The sequence below is a fragment of the Oncorhynchus gorbuscha genome, linkage group LG25 (genome assembly GCF_021184085.1).
Source record: "Oncorhynchus gorbuscha isolate QuinsamMale2020 ecotype Even-year linkage group LG25, OgorEven_v1.0, whole genome shotgun sequence".
In the NCBI taxonomy this organism is placed as follows: domain Eukaryota; kingdom Metazoa; phylum Chordata; class Actinopteri; order Salmoniformes; family Salmonidae; genus Oncorhynchus; species Oncorhynchus gorbuscha.
This window is the reverse complement of record NC_060197.1, coordinates 19,215,395-19,236,712: the sequence shown is the minus strand read 5'-3', so window position 1 is coordinate 19,236,712 and position 21,318 is coordinate 19,215,395. Positions and strand designations below refer to the sequence as shown.

At 40.4% G+C, this 21,318-nt stretch overlaps 1 protein-coding gene across 2 annotated transcripts in view; it reads left to right on the top strand.

Moving 5' to 3' along the window:
- The window catches only part of LOC124014460 (ankyrin repeat and BTB/POZ domain-containing protein BTBD11-A-like), a 218,007-nt gene that overhangs the window by 138,112 nt on the left and 58,577 nt on the right, over positions 1-21,318 (top strand). For both annotated transcript variants that reach the window (XM_046329500.1, XM_046329501.1), the window contains exons 5-6: positions 14,746-14,911; positions 16,604-16,693. In XM_046329500.1, coding sequence (XP_046185456.1) covers positions 14,746-14,911; positions 16,604-16,693 — 256 coding nt within the window. The remainder of the gene's footprint in view (positions 1-14,745; positions 14,912-16,603; positions 16,694-21,318) is intronic.

The following is a 21,318-nucleotide window of genomic DNA, read 5'->3' as shown; positions in this document are numbered from 1 at the left end:
CTCAGCTCCTCACAGAAGCAACATTCTGTGAATATCTTAAAGACCAAATTACATTTTTCTTTACATTTACATTACATTTACATTTAAGTCATTTAGCAGACGCTCTTATCCAGAGCGACTTACAAATTGGTGCATTCACCTTATGACATCCAGTGGAACAGCCACTTTACAATAGTGCAACTAAATCCTTTAAGGGGGGGGGGGATGAGAAGGATTACTTTATCCTATCCTAGGTATTAGAGGTGGGGTTTCAGGTGTCTCCGGAAGGTGGTGATTGACTCCGCTGTCCTGGCGTCGTGAGGGAGTTTGTTCCACAATTGGGGGGCCAGAGCAGCGAACAGTTTTGACTGGGCTGAGCGGCAACTGCACTTCCTCAGTGGTAGGGAGGCGAGCAGGCCAGAGGTGGATGAACGCAGTGCCCTTGTTTGGGTGTAGGGCCTGATCAGAGCCTGGAGGTACTGAGGTGCCGTTCCCCTCACAGCTCCGTAGGCAAGCACCATGGTCTTGTAGCGGATGCGAGCTTCAACTGGAAGCCAGTGGAGAGAGCGGAGGAGCGGGGTGACGTGAGAGAACTTGGGAAGGTTGAACACCAAACGGGCTGCGGCGTTCTGGATGAGTTGTAGGGGGTTAATGGCACAGGCAGGGAGCCCAGCCAACAGCGAGTTGCAGTAATCCAGACGGGAGATGACAAGTGCCTGGATTAGGACCTGCGCCGCTTCCTGTGTGAGGCAGGGTCGTACTCTGCGGATGTTGTAGAGCATGAACCTACAGGAACGGGCCACCGCCTTGCTGTTAGTTGAGAACGACAGGGTGTTGTCCAGGATCACGCCAAGGTTCTTAGCGCTCTTTGATACCAACGACAACACAGAGACCTCCCCAGCATTATTGTGGGAAACACTGAAGGCTTATCTGAGAGGCTGTATCATCTCCTTTCAGGCTGCCAGGAGTAGGCAAAACAGAGGGAAACTGGAAGAACTAGAGGGACAAATTCACTTACTGGATAGGGAGAATGCTAGCCACCCATCTATGGAGAAACATAAAAAAATTACCTCTTTAAAATTTGAATATAATCAGATTCTCTCAGCTAAAATTGCTAAATCTTTTCTCTATTCCAAGCAAAAATATTTTGAGTTTGGTGACAAACCACACAAATTACTCGCCAGACAACTTCGAAAAAATGTGAGTGACCGAATGATTCACAGGGTTAAATCTGCATCTGGGGAATTACTCTCTTCACCCAAAGACATCAATGACAGATTCCGGCAGTTTTATGAGACTCTATATACATCTAAAGCGGATCCTAACCCCTGCCCTGAACCAGGAAGATTCTAACTTCCTGAATAAGGAAGTTAGAATTCATCTCTTGATGAAATCCGAGAAACAATTAAATCTCTAAAGAGTGGCAAGACCCCGGGCCCAGATGGATACCCTGGTGAATTCTATAAAACATTCAGCAACATGCTCTCCCCCTATCTGCACAAAATGTTGATTCAGGCCAATGAGGATGGAGCTCTCCCTTCTACTTTGGACGAAGCGTTCATTACAGTTATACATAAGAAGGGTAAAGATCCAGAAGAGGTAGGGTCATACAGACCAATATCTCTCCTTAATACAGACCAAAAGATTTTAGCAAAAACTCTGGCTAACAGGCTTAGCACTTTAATTGGCAAATTGGTCCATTCGGATCAGACCAGGCTTTTATCCCTAACAGAAACTCATTCTTCAATCTCAGGCACCTCTTCAATATTATGTATTCTCAGAGGTTACCCAACGTGGACCTTGCCGTCATATCTCTTGACGCCGAAAAGGCCTTTGACCAAGTTGAGTGGCCCTATCTATTCAAGGTCCTACAGAAATTTAATATTGGAGATAGGTTCATAAATTGGATCCAGCTTTTATATAGGAACTAACCAATCATTGTCGCCCCGATTTAACCTCAACAGGGGGACAAGGCGGGGTTGTGCGCTGTCGCCCATGCTCTTCGCCCTAATTATCGAACCGCTCGCTCAGACGATTAGATCTCATGCAGCAATACATGGCTATAATACTAAAGAGACTCTAAATAAGATCTCCCTATACGCAGATGACATCCTCCTCTATGTAACAGAACCCCAGGCTAGTATCCCAGCTATTCTTGATGTGATCAATTTGTTTGGTACCTTCTCGGGATACATAATAAATTGGAACAAGAGTGAATTAATGCCCATACGGTCGCAAAATACCTCCTGCCTAGAACATCTCCCATTTAAGTTATCTTCAGAAAAATGTACCTACCTAGGAATTGTAGTTACCAAACAATACTCCTTACTATTTAAAGAGAATTTCCCCTCTCTGATACAAAAACTCAAAGCAAACATACTATTTTGGAGAACTCTCCCAATTTCTCTGCTCGGAAGAATTAATGCCATAAAAATGGTCTTCCTCCCACAACTGCTCTACCTATATCAGAACATCCCAGTATTCATACCTAAATCCTTTCATAAACAACTGGACTCAATTATCAATCCTTTCATCTGGGATTATAAAACACACAGGATAGGTAAAAACACCTCTGTAAATCCAAGATGGAAGGAGGATTGTCTCTCCCAAATTGTATATTTTATTACTGGGCCGCTAACCTCCGCATTGTTACGTTTCTGTTGGATGACGTACTCCCGGCATCCAGCTGGCTTAGTATGGAGCGTGAGGAGTGTCACCCCTTCTCTATTGGCGCTGTGATTTTGTCGCCTGTCAATCTGGAGATGTCACTTTATTGTAACAATCCTATAATACATAGCACAGTCCGAATCTGGAAACAAATTAAAGTCCACTTTGAGCTCAGACCAATGTCATTCATGCTCTCTGTCGCCAGGAATCCCTCCTTTGCCCCTTCTAACCTTGATAACACCTTTGAGCGATGGGGAGAGTTGGGGATAAGTACCATAGGGGATTTATACATAGAAGGGACCTTTGCTTCCTTTGAGCTGCTGAGGGAAACTTATAATCTTCCCAGAAGTAATTTTTTCAGATACCTACAAATTAGAGACTACGTTAGAAAACACCTCCCAACATTTGGGAATGCTAAACCTTCCATGTTTGACGGATGCATAAAGATATGCCCCACCTCAGATAAACTGATATCGCGTCTATATGATGCTTTTCAATCTGTTAGCACACCTTCTACTGATGCCATCAAGGCAAAATGGGAGGAAGAACTAGGGACTGACATCTCAGTGTCAGACTGGGAAGAGAGCTTGGAGTATATCCACACATGCTCCATTAATTCCAGACATCGTCTCATACAATTCAAGGTATTACACAGATTACACTATTCCAAAACTAAACTGCATAGGATATTTCCTGACACATCCCCTACATGTGATAAATGTCAGGCTACGCAGGGCAGGGTACACTACTCCACTGCTTTGCCCTATGCTCTAGCTTGCATGGTTATTGGTGTGGAATTTTTAGGATCCTCTCTGATGTTTTGGAGACTTCAATAGATCCAGACCCGCTTCTGATAATCCTGGGAGTATCTGAGTCCCTAAACGGATTAACCAACCCCCAAAAACAACTAATCTCGTATGGTCTCATCTCGGCAAAAAAACTCATCTTGTTGTTTTGGAAAAGGAGGGAAGCGCCCTCTACCAAATTATGGCTCAGTGAATTGGCAAACACTGTACACTTAGAAATAATTAGATATATTCTGAACAATAAATTATCAACATTTGATCAAATCTGGCATCCTTTCCTCTCCTACTTGGACGAGTCGGCGCTGTGAATTTGTACTTATTAACGCACTCTCAATTGTAATATTTTAATCTACCTTTGGGCAGCGTGTGCTGGCCCTACCACCCGAGCAGTTGGGAGGGGGGGGGGGGATAGGGGATGGGGGGGGGACATCTTCCCTCTTTCTTTCTACGTGTCCTTGTTTTGTATGTCGTGTTTTGTATTATTTGTTCTGCACCCAGAACTCTGGGTCTTGTTGTTCCTGTATGCTCTTTTATGTTTAGATAAGAATTGTATACCTGTCATGTATACCTATACACCATTCTTGTGTGTGTTTAATAAAAATATTTGAAACAAAAGAGAATTTATCGAACAAAAGGAACATTTATTGAGTAAATGAATGTCTTCTGAGTGCCACCATATGAAGATCAACAAAGGTAAGGGATTCATTTTATCTCTATTTCTGAGTTTTGAAACGCTTCTGCTTGGCTGGTTACTGTTTGTAATAATTTGTCAACTGGGCTGTGTTCTCAAATAATCGTAAGGTATGCTTTTGCCGTAGAGCATTTTAAAATAATAATCACGGACAACAACCAGAGACTGAAAAACAGCATCTGTCACAAGGCCATCAGACTGTTAAACAGCCATCACTAACACAGAGGCTGCTGCCTACATACAGACTTGAAATCATTGGCCACTTTAATAAATGATCACGAGTCGCTTTAATAATGGCACTTTACTAATGTTTACATATATATTGCATCTTGCCTATAATGCTTGGTCATCTCTCATCCATATATTTATATGTATATATTCTTATTCCATCTCTTTAGATTACTTGTTAGATATTACTGCACTGTCGGAACTAGAAGCACAAGCACTTCACTACACTCGCAATAACATCTGCTAACCATGTGTATGTGACCAATAAAATGTGATTTGATTTGACAAGGTAGCAGCACAAAACATGGTACAAACATTATTGGGCACAGACAACATCACAAAGGCAAGAAGGTAGAGACAACAGTACATCACGCGAAGCAGCCACAACTGTCAGTAAGAGTGGGATCTTATTTCTGCTCATGAAACATGGGATGAACACTTTACATGTTGAGTTTATATTTTTGTTCAGTATAGATGAAGAGCCAAAATGAGTATAACATTCTGGAATTTAAACCACAAAATTTCCCACAATTCACACTATTTTCAAAATACTGAGAATGTTTCCAGTTATTCATTAATTTCGGTAGTGCATTGAGCAGCTGCTGTCAAAGCCCAAAATAGTATGGCATCTGAGTATTTAAAGTATTCTTGACTTTCAAAAGGACCATCTGAGATCTGAGCGGTTTGACAATTTAAAGCAACATGGTAATAGCTCAAATTGTTCACTAATGGAAAATCTCCACCTAGCCTATGTTCCTTAAACTTGTCAAATCGTATCAGATCTCCACAAGTACATAGGCCGAAGGCTTGATTTCATTGTCTATCTATACCACTGTGAGTTAGCCAAGTAAACAGGTCTCCACAACTGCTTATATGAAGGTCTGTTAAGATCCCCTAAGTTCCTTCAATTCAAATCTGGACCACATAGCCAGTTCCACTGCTTCCCGACGCACTCCATTCTTCCCCATTGCTTGCTCTTTGGGGTTTTAGTAAGGTAGGTATCTGTAAAGCACATATTTGATTCAAATCAACCTTGCTGCCCACCACTAGTAGTCAGTAACAACAGTGTGATATTCATCATTTTTGTAAAATTATGTTCTAGCCTAGGCACGACAGTGACTGAAGCTAGGGGGCAGTATTTTTATTTTTGGAAAAATAACGTTCCCAAAGTAAACAGCCTATTACTCAGGACCAGATGCTAGAATATGCATATAATTGACAGCTTAGGATATAAAACACTCTAAAGGTTCCAAAACTGTAAAAATATTGTCTGTGAGTATAACAGAACTGATATTGCAGGCAGAATCCTGAGAAAAATCCAATCAGGAAGTGACTTATATTTTGAAATCTTTGTTCCTATGCATCCCTATTGACCAGTGAAAGGGATATCAACCAGATTCCCTTGTCTACGTCTTCCCTAAGGTGTCTACATTCTTTAGACGTAGTTTCACTCCTTTATGTTGAAGAATGAGCGTAAACGACCACATTGCGTAAGTGGCCAGCTGATGGCTCTCAGAGTGATTCTTGCATAAAAGAGAGAGGTAGACATTTTTCCTCCCGGTCCTACTGAATAGCCAACTCTCCCTGTTGATAGATTATCAAATAGATATTTGAAAAACACCTTGAGGTTTGATTATAAAAAAACGTTTGCCATGTTTCTGCCGATATTATGGATATAATTTTATTTTTTTCGGCGTTGTAGTGACCGCTATTTCCGGTGGATTTCTGAACATAACGTGACAAACAAACGGAGGTATTTTGGGTATAAAAATAATCTTTATGGAACAAAAGGAACATTTGCTGTCTAACTGGGAGTCTCGTGAGTGAAAACATCCGAAGATCTTCAAAGGTAAACGATTCATTTGATTGCTTTTCTGATTTTCATGACCAAGCTTTCTGCTGCTAGCTGGACATAATGCTATGCTAAGCTAAATCTGAGACGACAGTGCGAATAACAAAAGGCTAAGCTGTGTTTCGCTATATTTCACTTGTGATTTCATGAATATGGATATTTTTTAGTAAGATTATTTGACCGTTGCGTTATGCTAATTAGTGTAGTTGATGACATTTATCCCGGATCCGGGATGGGTAGTTCCAAGAGCATTGATTTGAATGACAGTGTTTACACCAGTATCAGTCTAATACGACACCTCATGGTTAATCATTTGATGGACATCAGTTGCTTGACAACCACCTAACAACATGTATAATCTGTGCAAGTGTTCTAAATAATCAACCACCTCTAAATGACGAATTGTTGGTTAAAAATGTCTGCATGCTGTTTTCATAAAGTGATTACAGGTGACAATATCATCGATTTTGTTTTTCGATTACAAAAAGGAGTTATTCGATTAAAACATTTTTATTGTCAATCATCCAAATTCGGCCATTGGAAACTTTCGTAGCTGCCGCCATCAGGGAACTGTCGGCAGATAGCAGACAACATAGAATGGCAAAGGTTTCCTGATGTGCTGTCCCAGAACTCCTAGGCCCAGTGGACTATCTGCCAATAGCCTGTGTAGCAGAAACACCTAGAGACAGGGGACGTGGGGTATTATTAGTAGTTACAAAAGTCTTGGAGACATGACTCAAAGTAGTAGCTATACCAAAATGAAAAGTAATATTCATGACTTACTCATGAGTAATGTCATGGTGCCCATGTCCCTGTCTATGGTTTGAGGGAAGATGACTCGAAACCTGGATGCAGGGTCAGACAAGATGTTCTGGCTTGGAGAAAAATCTTCCACCAAACCCAAGTATTGGATGGCAGTGTCCACACTTGCACCTGAAAAATCAAACCAACTTTTGACAACAAAGACTATCATTGATATTTAGTGACAAGATGCCAATAGAAAATGCGCACGTCATTTTGCAGCATCACTAGCCAAAGGGACTAGTAGCACAGGTTTAGTTCTGGCTACATTAATCTCCCCACCACCTGTCACCATGAATTGTAACTTTTCTGGACTGTAATGTTAGCTTGCTAGATAGCTAGCTAATTTTCTATATGGTAGGTTTTGTTGAAGACTCATTTTCAACCTTCAAACAACGGCGATGCCGAGAACAAGGTCAAATGACACTCGACTAAATGTAAGACTTAGCTAGCTAAAGTGAGCTACTGTAGCTAGTTACAATAGCTAGCAAGATAGATCACTTACATACAGTGCCTTGCGAAAGTATTCGGCCCCTTGAAGTTTGCGACCTTTTGCCACATTTCAGGCTTCAAACATAAAGTTATAAAACTGTATTTTTTTGTGAAGAATCAACAACAAGTGGGACACGATCATAAAGTGGAACGACATTTATTGGATATTTCAAACTTTTTTAACTGACATGTTCAACCTGTCCCTGACCGAGTCTGTAATTCTTACATTTCAAACAGTCCCCCATAGTCCCTGTGCCCAAGAACATCAAGGTAACCTTCCTAAATGACTACCGACCCATAGCACTCACATCTGTAGCCATGAAGCGCTTTGAAAGGCTGGTCATGGCTCACAATACCGTTGTCCCAGAAACCCCACCCCAAATCACATACCGACCCAAAAGATCCACAGACGATGAAATCTCTATTGTGCTCCACCATGCCCTTTCTCACCTGGACAAAAGGAATACCTACGTGAGAATTCTGTTCATTGACTACAGCTCAATGTTCAACACCATAGTACCCTCAAAGCTCATCACTAAGCTGGGACTAAACCCTGGGACTAAACACCTTCCTCTGCAACTGAATCTTGGACTTCCTGACATGCAACCTCCAGGTGTTAAGGGTAGGCCACAACACATCTGCTATGCTGATCTTCAACACCGGGACCCTTTAGGGGTGCATGCTTAGTCCCCTCTTCTACTCCCTGTTCACCCATGACTGCATGGCCAAGCGCTACTCTAACACCATCATCAAGTTTGGCGACGACAAAACGATGGTAGGCCTGATCACCGACAACGATGAGACAGCCTATAGGGAGGAGGTCAGAGACTGGCAGTGTGGTGCCAGGACACCAACCTCTCCCTCAATGTGATCAAGATCATAGTCACTTTACCCCTACCTATATGTAAATATTACCTCAATTCCCTCGGCTAACCAGTACCCCTCTTATATAGCCTCATTATACTCTTATTATTTTACTCTAAGGTTGTATTTGTTGTATTTGGCACATGTGGCAAATGCAATTTGATTTGATCAATGTGGCTCAGCGTTCACCCGACTCTACGTCAATTCTGGTCAATATTCCATTTCATATTTTTATGGTGCATGTGCAGGCCAGCAGTATATAATCGATTACATATAGACAACCGTTTCACTTAGAAATTCTTGTTTTTGAAAGAAAAGTCATTTGTCCATTAAAATAACATCAAATTGATCAGAAGAAAATCTCACAAGTCCTCAACTGACAGCTTCATTAAATGTTTCCTGCAAAACACCAGCCTCAACGTCAACAGTGAAGAGGCTGCTCTGGGATGCTGGCCTTCTAGGTAGCATGAGTGAGTATAACAGAACTGAAATGGCAGGCGAATCCCAGAGAACAAACCCCCCCAAAAAACATTAATCCTACCACTGATTTCAATGGCTGGCACTTTTATAATAGGGCGAAATCGTGCCCGATTGCAGTTCCTAGGGCTTCCACTAGATGTCAACAGTCTTTAGAAAGAGTTCCAGGCTGGTTTTTGGAAAAAAAATTGCCAGAAATTGTAGTTTTTCTAGGTGGCTCCCATTTTGGCAGTAGTGTTTCCAAGCAAATGACTGAGAGTGCATTCTTTGGTATTTGTCTGTGGTAAAAGAGAATAACGATTCTCTGTCTTAAAATCTCTTAGGGATAGTGAGTCGCTAGCGTCTCATGTGGCCAATAGCCTCGGGAAATGCATAGCGCCAAATTCAAATAAAACGCGATAAAACTCAAACGTACATTAAATCACACATGCAGGGTACTCAATTAAAGCTACACTCGTTGTGAATCCAGACAACATGTCAGATTTTAAAAATGCTTTTCGGCGAAAGCATGAGAAGCTATTATCTGATAGCATGCACCCCCCCTGAACCACCTGAACGAGTTGTAAACAAAATAATTAGCGTAGCCGGCGCTACACAAAACGCTGAAATAAAATATAAAACATGCATTACCTTTGACGAGCTTCTTTGTTGGCACTCCAATATGTCCCATAAACATCACAATTGGTCCTTTTTTCCGATTAATTCCGTCCATGTATACCCAAAATGTCCATTTATAAAGCAGGTTTGATCCGGAAATAACAGCTTTCCAAAACACAACGTCACTACAAAACATTTCAAAAGTTGCCTATAAACTTTGTCAAAATATTTCAAACTACTTTTGTAATACAACTTTAGGTATTTTTAAACGTTAATAATCAATCAAATTGTAGACGGGGCAAACTGTATTCGATAGAGAAAGTAAACAAAACATGCTCCTTTTTCCCTCTTGCGTAACTATCAAAAGTGTAACGTTGTTCCAGGATGTGCCTCTTCTTCGTTTCACCAATGATTAACTTCAACCCAATTCCAAAGACTGGTGACATCCTGTGGAAGTCGTAGGAACTGTAAAATGGGCGCTATCTAATTTCCCTTGCCAAAGACACTTGAGGGAACTGTCAGAGGGAGAATTTAAAAAAATTCTGAACAGTTTTTCCTTGGGGTTTTGCCTGCTACATAAGTTCTGTTATAGTCACAGACATGATTGAACCAGTTTTAGAAACTTCAGAGTGTTTTCTATCCACACCTACTAATCATATGCATATAATATATACCTGGCATGAGTAGCAGGAAGTTGACATTTTGCACGCTATTTATCAAAAAGTAGAAATGCTGCACCCTATCTCTAAGAAATTAAATATTATCATTTATTTGCGTATTAGGTTACCTAAGGATTGATCATAATCGTTGATTGAGTTGTTGGATAAGTATATTGGTAATGTTTGGGATTAATTTTGTATGCATTTTGGAGGGAAACCGATCCAATCCGAAACCAATCGATTATTGACTGATGCGCGCCAGCTAAACTGAGTTTTTAAGGATATAAAGAAGGACATTATCGAACCAAAGGACAATTTGTAATGTAACTGAGACCTTTTGGAGTGCAAACAGAGAAAGATCTTCAAAGGTAAGGCATTTTTTATATCGCTATTTCTGACTTTCGTGTTGCAACTCCCTGGATGAAAATCATTTGTTATGCATTTGTGTGCTGGGCGCTGTCCTCAAATAATCGCATGGTTTGCTTTCGCTGTAAAGTCTTTTTGAAATCTGACACCTTGGCTGGATTAAGAACCAGATTTATTTTTATGTATTGCACTTGTGATTTCAATTTCACCGGAAATTGTTGAAAATGGACGGTAGCGTCCCACTAATCCACAAGAGGTTATTAACAAACTATAGTTTTGGCAAGTCAGTTAGGACATCTACTTTGTGCATGACACAAGTCAGTTTTTCCAACAATTGTTTACAGACAGATTATTTCACTATCACAATTCCAGTGGGTCAGAAGTTTACACACACTAAGATGACTGTGCCTTTAAACAGCTTGGAAAATTCCAGATAATTATGTCATGGCTTTAGAAGCTTCTGATGGGCTAATTGACATGTGTACCTGTGGATGTATTTCAAGGCCTACCTTCAAACTCAATGGCTCTTTGCTTGACATCATGGTAGAATCACAAGAAATTAGCCAAGACCTCAGAAAACAATGGTAGACCTCCACAAGTTTGGGAGTAATTTCCAAATGCCTGAAGGTACCACGTTTATCTGTACAAACAATAGTACACAAGTATAAACACAATTGGGCAACGCAGCCGTCATACCACTCAGGAAGGAGACGCATTCTGTCTCATAGAGATGAACGTACTTTGGTGCAAAAACTGCAAATCGATCGCAGAACAACAGCAAAGGACCCTGTGAAGATGCTGGAGGAAACATGTACAAATGTGTCTATATCCACAGTAATACGAGTCCTATATCGACATAACCTGAAAGGCCGCTCGGCAAGGAAGAAGCCACTGCTCCAAAACCACCATAAAAAAAGCCGGACTACGGTTTGCAACTGCACTTAGAGACAAAGATCGAACTATTTTGAGAAATTTTCTCTGATCTGATGAAACAAATATAGTACTGTTTGGCCATAATGACCATCGTTTTTTTTGGTGGAAAAGGGGGACGCTTGCAAGCTGAAGAACACCATCCCAACCTTGAAGCGCAGTAGTGGTAGCATCATGTTGTGAGGGTGCTTTGCTGCAGGAGGGGCTCGTGCACTTCACAAAATAGATGGCTTCATGAGGTGGGAAAATTACGTGGATATATTGAAGCAACATCTCAAGACATCAGTCAGGTAGTTAACCTGTTAAGTCGACCCTCTACTTTTTCGAACATTCTGTTAAAAATCGTGCAACATTTCAGCGCCCTGCTATTCATGCCAGGAATATAGTATATGCATATTATTAGTATGTGTGGATAGACGTTTCTAAAACTGGTTAAATCACGGCTGTGACTTTAACAGAGCGTGAGTTTCATCGAATAGCGCAGGAAAACCTGATCACTGAAAATGGAAATAAATATCCTTGCACTTACTTCCAGGAATTGTTCAAAGTGAACCGAATTACATGAGACTGAGGTTTCAGCGCCTACAGCTACCACACGTTGTCTAGAGTCTTGTCATTTGATTCGCAATTGATTCTTGGTCTAACCGGTTCAAGGGAACTCCTTCCCTCCGTTCTCCGACCGGATGTTTTGGTCGAGCTCTCTCGGCCATGTTTTTTTCCAGACGACACCTATAGAAGTTACATCGCCTCCTGATGAATTTTATCGCTTATTAACGTGTACTAATACCTAAAGTTGCATTACAAAAGTATTTTGAAGTGTTTTGTGAAAGTTTATCGTCGACTTTTTGAATTTTAAAAAATGACGTTACGTTATGAAACGCTCTTTTTTTCCGTTTATCATACAGTCTACATAGAACAATATCTAGGCTATATATGGACCGATTTAATCGAAAAAAAGACCCAATAGTGATTATGGGACATCTAGGAGTGCCAACAAAGAAGATGGTCAAAGGTAATGAATGTTTTATATTTTATTGTGCAGTTTGTGTAGCGCCGAATATGCTAATTAATTTGTTTACGTCCCCTGCGGGTCTTTTGTGGTGTTACATGCTATCAGATAATAGCTTCTCATGCTTTCGCCGAAAAGCATTTTAAAAATCTGACTTGTTGCCTGGATTCACAAAGAGTGTTTCTTTAATTCAATACCCTGCATGTGTATTTTAATGAACGTTTGAGTTTTAACTAATACTATTAGCATTTAGCGTAGCGCATTTGCATTTCCAGAGCTCTAGATGGGACGCCTGCGTGCCAGGTAGGAGCAAGTGGTTAAAGCTTGGTCGCAAATGGTTCTTCCACATGGACAATGACCCCAAGCATGCTTCCAAAGTTGTGGCAAAATGTCTTAATTAACCTTTTTGGACGCAGGCGTTCTGCTAGCGACCCACCTCGACAACATCCAGTGAAATTGCAGAGCGCCAAATTCAAAATACAGAAATAGTCATAATTAACATTCATAAAAAATACAATTTTTATACATCGGTTTGAAGATTAATTTCTTGTTAATCCAGCCACTTTGTCAGATTTCAAAAAGGCTTTACGGTGAAAACAGTCCATGCAATTATCTGAAGACAGCGCCTCGCTTACAAAAGCGTACAAACATTTACATCCAAGTAAAGGAATTACAAAAGTTAGAAATAGCGATAAAATGAATCACTGACCTTTGAAGATCTTCATATAGTTGCAGTCACAAGAGTCCAGCTACACAATAAATGTTCCTTTTGTTCGATAGTCCCTCTATATATCCAAAAAGCTCTGTTTTGTTGGCGCGTTTTGTTCAGTAATCCACTGGCTCAAAGGCGGTCAAAACATGCAGACGAATACATCCTAATAGCACCAGTAAAGTTTGTCGAAACATGTCAAATGATGTTTATAATTAATCATCAGGTTGTCAATTGTCTAAATAATCAATAACATTTCAACCGGACAATACCGTATTCAATAGAAAAGGAAAACAACGAAGCACTCGGTCATGCGCACCGCATGATTCTACAGTCCACTGAGAAAAAGGTCTCATACATTCAGAAAACAAGCCTGAAACAATGTCTAAAGACTGTTGACATCTAGTGGAAGCCATAGGAAATGCAATCTGGGTCCTAACCCATTCAATACTCTATAAGCATTCAATTGAAAAATTCCACTTCCTGGATGGATTTTCCTCAGGTTTTCGCCAGCCATGTCAGTTCTGTTATACTAACAGACATCATTTTAACAGTTTCGGAAACTTTAGAGTGTTCTATCCAAATCTTATATGCGTATCCCAGCTTCTGGGCCTGAGTAACAGGCAGTTTACTTTGGGCATGCTTCTCATCCAGATGTCGAAATACTGCCCCTAAACCATAAGAAGTTAAGGACAAGAAAGTCCAGATATTGGAGTGGCCATCACAAAGTCCTGACCTCAATCCTATAGAACATTTGTGGGCAGAACTGAAAAAGCATGTGCGAGCAAGGCGGCCAACAAACCTGACTCAATTACACAGGAGCAATGGGCCAAAATTCATGTTGTGGAAGGCTACCCGAAACATTTGACCCAAGATACACATTTTCAAGGCAATGCTTACAAATAATAATTGAATATGTAAGCTTCTAACCCACTAGGTATGTGTTGAAAGAAATACAAGCTGAAAAAAAATATTCTCTATTATTCTGACATTTCGCATTCTTAAAATAAAGTGGTGATCCTCACTGACCTAAGATAGGAATTTTTACTAGGATTGAATGTCTTGAATTGTGAAAACTGAGTTTAAATATATTTGGCTAAGGTGTATGTAAACTTCCGACTTCAACTGTGACATATTTTGATTTTTAAACTTTCTTGGTTACTACATGATTCCATATTTGTTATTTCATAGTTTCAAGTCTTCACTATTATTCTCAATGTTGAAAATAGTAACAATAAAGAAAAACCCTTGAATGAGTAGGTGTCCAAACTTTTGACTGGTACTGGATATGCACTAATCATTATTGTTTGGGTTGTTTTAATGTAAAGCATGGCCATTTAAAACACAGCTTGAATGGATACAAAAAAATATTGAATATCTATCACTGTCATGTGTTAAAACTGCCTTGGGAAATGCACAAAGCAAGTGTAGCGTTATATACCAGATCACCACATGAGATCTTTAGAATCCATCATAATTTGTGGCAGATTCCCTCTTTTGATGATGTCGTAGTTTGCAATTTGATATTTATGGTAGCATTCAACATGCTATATGGATGTGTAAAATGTCAATTTGTTGAAGGAATCATGAGTATTAATCATCCTTATCCCTCCCTCAGGGCAGACGATTGCGTCTTTGCCAACCGGAAGCTTGATGCGGCGTCCACAGAGGCTAAGTTTCTGCAGGACCTGGGTTTCCGCATGCTGAACTGTGGCCGGACAGACCTCGTGAAACAGGCGGCCAACCTACTGGGGCCTGATGGTATCAACAGCATGAGAGAGCAGGTCCGAGAGATACACACTTACACATATTAGACACACAAGCTCGACATGCACTTACAGTACAGTAAATACAGTAAAAACCTTCATACACGTGACCAGATTTCTCTGTGAACTTAAAACCTCTTTAGGAAAGGGGACGGTTGCGTCCCACTTTGGCAAAAAGCAGGGAAAATGCAGCGCGGCAAATTAAAACAAATTATATAAAAAACAAACTTTCATTAAATCACACATGTAAGAATGAGTATCTTACATGTGTGATTTAATGAAAGTTTGATTTAAGGATACCCCCCCACTTTGTGCAATTTCCGCCTGAAGACATACCCTATTCTAACAGCTTGTAGCTCAGGCCCAGAAGCAAGGATATGCATATTCTTGTTACCATTTGATTAAAAACACTCTGAAGTTTGTGTAAATGTGAATTGAATGTAGGAGAATATAACACAATAGATCTGGTAGAAGAAAATACAAGGAAATAAACAGGCGTTTTTCAGTTATTTTATTGTTGTAGCATCTTTAAAATCAACTAGAACATCAACATATTCAGTTATGATACTCTGGATACTTTTACATGAGAGAATAACCAGGCAACAGTATTTCCCCAAAGTTTCAGACAGATGCCTCTAGGAATGAGTGAGGTACATGCCATTGGGTATGTAGTCACCCAGGTGTCCCTCACAAGTTTCCCAAATGTACCCAAGTGGCCGAATTGGTACATGGGTACATTGCTGAAAATAACTATATACAAAATAAAAATAAAATATTCACACATACCCGGAAACATATATTTTGGAAAATTGAAGAAAAAAAATGAAGATTTCCAAAATGTTTCGGTTAGGCTATAGAAATGGATTATATGAACAAAACAACCCTTTATTGTTTCGTGGTGACCTTTACTGTTGCCAAAAGAAGAAGATATTCAAAGGTAATTGATGAATTTTAGTGCAATTTTTGACTTTTGTGAAAAATGTACTTTGCTGTAACTTACCCAATGTGTTGTCTACTGATCAATAAGCAGATTGGCTGGAATTTGTTTTGAAATCTGACATGGTGACTGGATTAGCAAGAGGTTTAGCTTTCCTTTGGTGTGCTGCATTTCTGATTTAATTGAAGTTAAATATTTTTGATAATTACATATTACGCAATTTATGTAGAAACGTTCCCAACTGGGAACGGATTTCCCCAACAGGTTAAAATTATGGACCCTTGATGTACATGTTTACTGACCTCAAGGAATTGTGAATTGATAGTCAGCAACAATACATCTGCCCATAAGGTAATTTCTGTTTGCTGTCATGTCCAAACGAGACAGTCTGTTCAATAACAATAAGTGCCTTTGACAGGTCAATAAACAAGGCAAAACAATGCTGCTTTTTATCTAGCGAGCATACCATATCATTGACGTCAATGGATGCAGCTGAGATGGTACTTTGACTTTGTCAAAATCCTTGTTAATATGTATTTAGGATACATTTGCTGAGGAGCGAAGTTGAGAGTTTATCAATGATTCGAAAAGCTTTAATATATGGCAGTAGTTATTTAGGTCCCTAGGGTTTCCGACCTTGTGATGAAGAAGTACAGTGTCCACACTTTAGGAATACTGAATCCCTGAAATTGGGACCATATGGTCCTGTAAGAGTCACCTCTGCAAGTGACTGTGAATCTGTCACCCCTTTTCTCTCCATCTCTCCCCTCTAGGGGATGACACCACTCATGTATGCCTGTGTGTGGGGAGACGAGGCCATGGTTAAGATGCTGCTGGACACTGGAGCCGACATCAACAGTGAGGTCAGTGCTTCCAAACAATATGTCCCCCGGGAACACAGTGATAAATAAATAGGTGGGATATTGTTGGGATGGTGTGGAGAGAAGCAGACAACCCCTGTCTTGTGTTGTAACATGTTTCTTGTTTCCTTTTTCTTGCATTCTAATATAATAATAATATAATAATATAATAATAATATAATAATATATAATATAATATATATATATATTATAATATATATATATATATTATATAAATATATATATATAATATATAATAATATATAATAATATAATAATAATATAATAATATATGCCATTTAGCGGACGCTTTTATCCAAAGCGATTATTTTACCTGCGTTTGAAATGTCTGTGTAGTGTTGGTAGCATTTTACATTAAGTGCATACATCCTGCAAAGAAACATGTTTGTGTTATCGTACAATTGCCAACTCCTTGTCTCTCATTGTCATGCCAAATATCTTTGGCTTTACAGTCAGAGATGAGCAAAGTACTATCTTGTTAAAATCACCAAATACTCTAAAGACCAATGTATCAAAATAAAATACTAAATACTTTAGCAAAGAATTGTTTTAATCCAAATAGTTATTGTATGAATTTTGTATTTTCAAAATACATAATCAATTTGCAAGTACACGCTTTCCCTACAACAACATACTCGGTAATGGTAACACATTTTTGGCTTCACTTGCTACGACTGTGATATGTGTTTGCTTATCTGCCATAGTTGATTGAATCTACTGTAATTAAATCATATCAAGTGTTAACTGGATGCTTCGGTCAACTGTAAGTGGATTTATTGTGAAGTGGAAATGTCTAGGAGCAACAATGGCTCAGCCGTGAAGTGATACAAGCGCACAGAACGGGACAGCTAGAGCGCGTAGCGCGTAAAATTGAAAGCAATGTCACGAGTTTCATGAAATGGTTTTCCATGGCCGAGCAGTTGCACACAAGCCTAAGATCACCATGTGCAATGCCAAGCATTGGCTGTAGTGGTATAAAAAATATTCTGTAGCATTGAAGGTCCCCAAGAACACAATGGCCTCCATCACTTAAATGGAAGACGTTTGGAACAACCAAGACTCTTCCTAGAGCTGTCCATGCAGCCAAACTGAGCAATCAGGGGAGAAGGGCCTTGGTCAGGGAGGTGACCAAGAACTCGATGGTAACTCTGACAGAGCTCCAGAGTTCCTCAGTGGAGATGGGATAACCTTCCAAAAGGGCAACCATCTCCTCAGCAGTCCACCAATCGGGCCTTTATGGTAGAGTGGCCAGACAGAAGCCACTCTTCAGTAAAAGGCGCATGACAGAAGAATTAACTCTTCACATGACAGAAAGCCACTTTTCACATGACAGACAGAGGCCACTCTAAGGTAAAAGGAACATGACGACTCTTTTCTCTCCATATATCAATGCTGTCGCTTTTGTTGTTGGTGATTCTTTGATCCACCTCTATGCAGACAACACCATTCTGTATACTTCTTGCCCTTCTTTAGACACTGTAATAACAAACCTACAAATGAGCTTCAATGCCATACAACATTCCTTCCGAGGCCTCCTACTGTTTTTAAATGCAAGTAAAACTAGTTGCATGCTCTACAACCGATAACTGCCTGCACACTCCCGCCCGACTAGCATCACTACTCTGGACTGTTCTGACTTAGACTATGTGGACAACTACAAATACCTAGGTGTCTGGTTAGACTGTAACTCTTCTTCCAGGCTCAAATTAACCTCACTAGTGTACGGGCACTATTTTCACCTCCGGATGAAAAGCGGGCCCAAAGTAAACTGCCTGTTACTCAGGCTCAGAAGCTAGGATATGCGTATAATTGGTAGATTTGGATAGACAACACTCTAACGTTTCCAAAACTGTTCAAATAACGTGAGTATAACAGAACTGATATGGCAGGCGAAAACCTGAGAAATATCCATTCAGGAAGTGGGATGTTTTGATGTCTGTAATTTTCTATTGAATGCCATTACAGTATCCATTGACTTAGGACTCCAATTGCACTTCCTATGGCTTCCACGAGATGTCAACAGTCTTTAGAAATGGTTTCAGGCTTGTATTCTGAAAAATGAAGGAGTAAGACACTCTAAGTGGATAGTGGAAATTCCCCAGACCTGTTTGCTGCTGGTGGCCGAGAGCGTGCCTTTCTTGTTTTTCTTTTATATTGACGAAGCTATTGTCCGGGTGAAATATTATTTATTATTTGGACCAAAAACAACCTGAGGATTGATTATGAACATCGTTTGACATGTTTCTACGAACTTTACGGATACTATTTGGATTTGTCTGCCTGTTGTGACTGGCTTTGAGCCATTGGATTACTGAACAAAACGCGCCAACAGAACGGAGGTTTTTGGATATAAAGAGGGACTTTATTGAACAAAACAAACATTTATTGTGTGACTGGGAGTCTTGTGAGTGCAACCATATGAGGATCATCAAAGGTAACTGATTAATTTTATTGCTGTTTCTGACTTTTGTGACTAGTCTACTTGGCTGGTAACTGTATGTAATGATTTGTCTGCTGAGCGCTGTCCTCAGATAATCGCATGGTATGCTTTCGCCGTAAAGCCTTTTTGAAATCTGACACGGCGGCTGGATTAACAAGAAGTTAAGCTTTATTTTGATGGATAACACATATTTTCAAGTTAAATATTTGAATTGCGTATTTTTGTATTTCGCGCACTGTAATTTCACTGGATGTTGGCCAGGTGGAATGCTACCGTCCCAGGTACCCATAAGAATGAAGCATCTACAATCCAAAATTACATCTAGAATCGGCTTCCTATTTCTTCATGCTTCCAAACATACCCTCTTAAACTGACTATCCTACCGATCCTTGACTTCGGCGATGTCATTTACAAACTAACCTCCAACACTCTACTCAGAAAACTGGATGTAGTCTATCACAGTGCCATCTGTTATGTCACCAAAGCCCCATATACTACCCACCACCGCAACCTGTATGCTCTTGTTGGCTAGACCTCACTACATATTCGTCTGCAAACACACTGGCTCCAGGTCATCTATTTTTTATTTTTTTATTTCACCTTTATTTAAACAGGTAGGCAAGTTGAGAACAAGTTCTCATTTACAATTGCGACCTGGCCAAGATAAAGCAAAGCAGTTCGACAGATACAACGACACAGAGTTACACATGGAGTAAAACAAACATACAGTCAATAATACAGTATAAACAAGTCTATATACAATGTGAGCAAATGAGGTGAGAAGGGAGGTAAAGGCAAAAAAGGCCATGGTGGCAAAGTAAGTACAATATAGCAAGTAAAACACTGGAATGGTAGTTTTGCAATGGAAGAATGTGCAAAGTACAAATAAAAATAATGGGGTGCAAAGGAGCAAAATAAATAAATAAATTAAATACAGTTGGGAAAGAGGTAGTTGTTTGGGCTAAATTATAGGTGGGCTATGTACAGGTGCAGTAATCTGTGAGCTGCTCTGACAGTTGGTGCTTAAAGCTAGTGAGGGAGATAAGTGTTTCCAGTTTCAGATATTTTTGTAGTTCGTTCCAGTCATTGGCAGCAGAGAACTGGAAGGAGAGGCGGCCAAAGAAAGAATTGGTTTTGGGGGTGACTAGAGAGATATACCTGCTGGAGCGTGTACTACAGGTGGGAGATGCTATGGTGACCAGCGAGCTGAGATAAGGGGGGACTTTACCTAGCAGGGTGTTGTAGATGACATGGAGCCAGTGGGTTTGGCGACGAGTATGAAGCGAGGGCCAGACAACGAGAGCATACAGGTCACAATGGTGGGTAGTATATGGGGCTTCGGTGACAAAACGGATTGCACTGTGATAGACTGCATCCAATTTGTTGAGTAGGGCATTGGAGGCTATTTTGTAAATGACATCGCCAAAGTCGAGGATTGGTAGGATGGTCAGTTTTACAAGGGTATGCTTGGCAGCATGAGTGAAGGATGCTTTGTTGCGAAATAGGAAGCCAATTCTAGATTTAACATTGGATTGGAGATGTTTGATATGGGTCTGGAAGGAGAGTTTACAGTCTAACCAGACACCTAAGTATTTGTAGTTGTCCACGTATTCTAAGTCAGAGCCGTCCAGAGTAGTTGGACAGGCGGGTAGGGGTAGGTGCAGGTAGCGATCGGTTGAAGAGCATGCATTTAGTTTTACTTGTATTTAAGAGCAATTGGAGGCCACGGAAGGAGAGTTGTATGGCATTGAAGCTTGCCTGGAGGGTTGTTAACACAGTGTCCAAAGAAGGGCCAGAAGAATACAGAATGGTGTCATCTCCGTAGAGGTGGATCAGAGACTCACCAGCAGCAAGAGCGACCTCATTGATGTATACAGAGAAGAGAGTCGGTCCAAGAATTGAACCCTGTGGCACCCCCATAAAGACTGCCAGAGGTCCGGACAGCAGACCCTCCGATTTGACACACTGAACTCTATCAGAGAAGTAGTTGGTGAACCAGGCGAGGCAATCATTTGAGAAACCAAGGCTGTCGAGTCTGCCGATGAGGATGTGGTGATTGACAGAGTCGAAAGCCTTGGCCAGATCAATGAATACGGCTGCACAGTAATGTTTCTTATCGATGGCGGTTAAGATATCGTTTAGGACGTTGAGCGTGGCTGAGGTGCAC